Raw genomic sequence first — 4,702 nt, 5'->3', positions numbered from 1 at the left:
AATAAATGTCAAACTTATTTCATGCCATATACAAAAGCTGAACCCCAAACTGATAAACATCGAATTTAAAGGTAAAACTATAAAATTTGTAAAGTAAAACAGCCAAAAAACTTTGAGACTTTGAGGTAGACAGATTCTAATCTGAAAGGATCAACCACAAAAATAAAAAAGTCATCATCGAAATGTTTAATTTTTTTTGATCTCCTGAGTATTTTATTAAGAAAATAAATTTTCAGGGCTGGAGAGATGGCTCAGTGTATAAGAGCACTAGATGCTTCCACATTAAGGATATGGCCACAACTGTGGCTGCTGTCACAATGCCCCCCACACACATGATTTCAGGAGCAAATTCGTCTCTGCCTGAGATGCTTCATGGCATTTTTCACCTCCTCGTTCCTCAAGGTGTAAATGAGAGGATTCAACAGAGGCGTGACCACTGTGTAGAAGACAGATACCACCTTGTCAATGGAGAAGCTGCTATCCGGCCGCGTGTAGAGAAAGATACATGGCCCAAAGAACAGGGCAACCACCATAAAGTGGGATGAGCAGGTGGACAGGGCTTTCCGACGACCTTCTGCTGACTGCTTTCGAAGAGAAAACAGGATGGCTGTGTAGGAGGCGACCAAGGCTAGAAAACAGGTGAGGGAGATGGTTCCACTATTCGACACGATCAGAATCCCTGTGAGGTACGTATCTGTGCAGGCCAGTTTGATGACGGGAGGCACGTCACAGAAGTAGCTATCGATAATGTTCGGGCCACAGTAGGGCAGACGAATAGTCAAGAAGGTCTGCACAAGTGAATGCACAGTGGCCCCCAGCCAGAGGGCGAAGACAAGCTGTACACAGACCTTCAAGTTCATCACCTTGGGGTAATGCAGTGGAATGCAGATAGCCGCATAGCGATCGTACGCCATAATCGTCAGCAGGAAGATCTCAGCACAAGCAAAAAGGTGTAGGAAGAAGAGCTGTGCGATGCAGTTGTCAAAGGAAATGGTCTTCCTCTCTAACAGCAGACCCTCCAGCATCTTGGGCACGGTGACAGATGAGTGGCAGATGTCAATAAAGGACAGATTGCTCAGAAAGAAGTACATCGGAGTGTGAAGATGTGGAGTGAAGACGATGGTAACAACAATGAGAACGTTCCCCAAAAGTGTTAACACATAAGTGACTGTAAATGGTATGAAAAACAGAATCTCCAACGCCCAGTTGTCGGTGAGGCCCAGGAAGACAAATTCAGTCACTCTTGTTTGGTTTAGAGCTCCCATCTAATGAGCATTCCAGAGGATCTGAGGGAGGGGGTAAATTTTAAAGTATCCTGAGTAATATAGGGACAAAATAATTGAAATGACTGTTTTCCTATGAGGCTTGGCATTAATATATAAGTTACCCAAAATCCTTACGCTTTATTTTCCTGGCTTTTTTCATTTCAGAATAATCCACCATTGACAGTATCAGATTAATATTCCAAAATCATAAAACCCCAACTGAAACCACTTATTATTTGACTTCTGTTATTAAGATATCTGACCTCCAAAACCTTAACAGTCTTTTGTTTTATTCAATGAGGGGTCCTTTTACAGCTATTAAAATACTATTTATCTTTTACTTCATTTTTTTATCTCAGAGCACTGGCTTTAGGAAAACTATACTGATTCAATAAAAATCTGTTTCTCTTTCATAATTATTTATGGTACTTAACTATAAAAGAAAGTAGTAGATGTAGTTTTTATTCTCACTAACTAAACTGTTCTTTAAAAGTACAGAAGTAACAGAAAGAGTGTAAGAGCCAGAGGACCAGGAAAATCTTCTGTGAGATGGTGTTTCCTACAAATGACAGAAAAGCTTTATCCATGATACTTCGATAGAACTACTTAAACAAGACCCGAACATGTACAATACCAAGAGAAGCACTAACATGAACTGGGGTACTTCCATAGGATCCCAACAATAAACAAAGAACTACAGGCAACTACAGAATACTGAGAGTGGAAGAAATAGTCTTCCTCAGGGTGGAGCCCCCTATTTGGTTGTCCAGTACCAAGTGGTCAGCCCTGAAATGACATATGCACAGGCAACATTAAACACTCATGGCCCAAGCAAGTTGTATTTATATATTTATGCATCTGTATTTTCATGTATAAATAATATATATCATAACAATTAGAGAAAGGAAAGCCATAAATTTGAGAGGGAAGATGGGAAGGCACATGAGAGGGTTTGGATGGAGGAAAAGGTGGGGGAGGGAAGATAACATAATTATATTCTAATTGTAAAAAAAATGAATTTTTCAAAAATAGCCACACGTGACTCACCTCTTGCAGTACTCTGCATGTGCCTTGCGCACTGAGGTTTGCAACTATCTTACTTGCACAAAACTGACTTCTTAGGCATTGTGAGTCCCAGCATTCCCTCCCAATGGAACTAATTGTTTACGCCGATGACCATAAACTCTAAGATAACCATCACAAATCACCAAAAACGGAGGCTTTGATCAAATTGTTTCCCTTAGGGGAAGGTAATCATTTACAGTGTCCAAACTGCAGAAGAAGCTAAAGGCAGAGGAATATTAAATCTAGTACTATTTGTTCATGGGATTGGTGTAGGGGGCTTGGAACGAATGAATGAACTTGACTAGGTATCCAGCCTCTAGGAATGACAGTGACAAGAGATTACCAACACAACAACTATTGAAACAGTACAACATGGTGATATTTAATAGTATATTCTCAGCATTTTGTTAGGAGGTAGTGCTACATAAGTTATCAAAAGACGAAGACAATACTGGAGAAAAATGTCAGAACACATATGACAGAAAGGGAGACTATTCTCTTATTCAAAGACCCTTAAAAAGCCAGGTATGGTGGTGCACATCTTTAATGCCAGCACTCAGGAGGCAGAGACAGGCCTGGACTACAATCCAGTACAGGACAGCCAAGACCCTGTTACACAGAGAAACCCTGTCTCAAAAAGAAGGAAAAAAAAAAACTTTCAGATTTGATAGTAAAATACAAATAATAAAACTGAAAATGAGCAAAGAATACAAACACAAACCATCACAGGAATGGAGTCAGAGAATGGCATCCAAGTGTTGTTCAGCATCAGTAGAAGTTAAAAGAATAAAACCAAATACATTGATTTTGTTTTTCTCATTGGCAAAAGCATGAAAGACTGATTCATCCCTTTACCTACTGTTATTGAAAGTTAGGATTCTTAAGACAGTTGTGGGAAATAAATTGCCAGTACCAAAAAGAATTTTAACGTCTGTACTTCTAAACCAAGGAATCCCATTTTCAAGACTGTATTTCATAGAACTAAGGGAACTGGTAACTAGTGACTAAAGGTACTTACTTAATGAAATACTTTCTGGTGAAACAAGGTATTGGAAACAAACACGCGTATCAATACAGAAATAAATGATTTTAAAAGATTTTTTAAGCTTTATCTTATTATTTTAGGGGTATGTGTGTTGTGCCAAACATATTTCTGCACAATATGTTCATGCCTGGTGTAGGTAGAGACCAGAAAAGAGTGTCGGATCCCCTGGAACTTAAATTCCAGGCAGTTGTTGAGCTGCCATGTGGGTGCTAATAATCAAACGGTTCCTGTGGAACAGCAGCCAGCGCTCTTAACTGCTGGGTCCCAGGAATAAATAGTTTTCAGTACAGGAACAACATGGACTACGGTAGAACCATTAATAAACTGGATTTATGTGCAGTAACCTAAGGTAGTGGTTCTCAATATGGCTACAGATCAAAACTACTTATTTATATAAATTTTGACGTCCAACGTTACCTCAAATAATTAATTCATCTGTCCTTGGTGATTTCAATATACAGTCAAGATCACAACCAACTAATTTCAAAGAATGTCCAAGAAAAAACCTATTATGAATATAATGTGAGTCTTGGAAAAGGAAGAAGAGAAGAAGAAAGAAATGAAAGAAGAAAGGGACAAAGGAAGAAATCAAGAGGCAATCACGTATGCAGATATTTACATATATATTAAAAATCCAAACATATATAAGAATTCATTATTTCTATTTGTATTTCTAAAACAGCAGATGTTGAATAATACCAGTTTTAATATTGTTTGCTTCCATAAGCAATGGAATTTAACATACAAAGATTTTGTTAATTTCTGCATTATGCTCTATAATTGTTTATATACCAGGCATGTTTTATTTTTTATGAAGAAATTATCTTTTAATTTAATTATTACAATATTGATTCCTCTTGGAATAACTTCACAAAAGAGCCCAGGTAGCCACAGGACAATAAAGACATCATTTCTACTTAAATACTCCTTCAGTGCTATTATGCAAGTAGGTTTGGCTTTTTGACCCTGTTTTTGTTTCTTCTAAGCCAAGGAGACCAAGTGATGTGGTAGTTATTTATTCAAGTGGCTACGCAGAATTTAAACGTGCAGTGTACACACTACAGCTTCCGTTTCCTCCATATCTTGTCACCTAGGAGTGTCATGAACATGAATAAATGACTCACTTCTACTTTTCTTTCCCCCTCTACCTGTTAATATTAATTAAATGCTAAATGAGTCTTATGGATATTCAATCATTAAGAATTATGGAATCTTGGGGATATAAAGTGAATAAAGTGTAATTAATAAAAATTTTAAAAAGATAAAAAATACTCAAAAAAATTATCGAATTATAAAAGACATTATAGAATCATATTATATATAACAT

The 4,702-nt window shown here is 37.4% G+C and overlaps 1 protein-coding gene across 1 annotated transcript; it reads right to left on the bottom strand.

Annotated features, from left to right (window-relative positions):
- Positions 1-338: 338 nt before the first annotated feature.
- On the bottom strand, positions 339-1,265 carry LOC129687341 (olfactory receptor 1509). The gene has a single exon (XM_055621683.1). It carries the CDS (start codon positions 1,263-1,265, stop codon positions 339-341), a length of 927 nt encoding a protein of 308 aa, XP_055477658.1.
- Positions 1,266-4,702: the final 3,437 nt, after the last annotated feature.

Source organism: Psammomys obesus, unplaced genomic scaffold (genome assembly GCF_907164565.1).
Source record: "Psammomys obesus unplaced genomic scaffold, mPsaObe1.curated_primary_1811, whole genome shotgun sequence".
NCBI lineage: Eukaryota > Metazoa > Chordata > Mammalia > Rodentia > Muridae > Psammomys > Psammomys obesus.
Note: the sequence above shows the minus strand (reverse complement) of the source record. Positions and strands in the feature narration are given on the sequence as shown.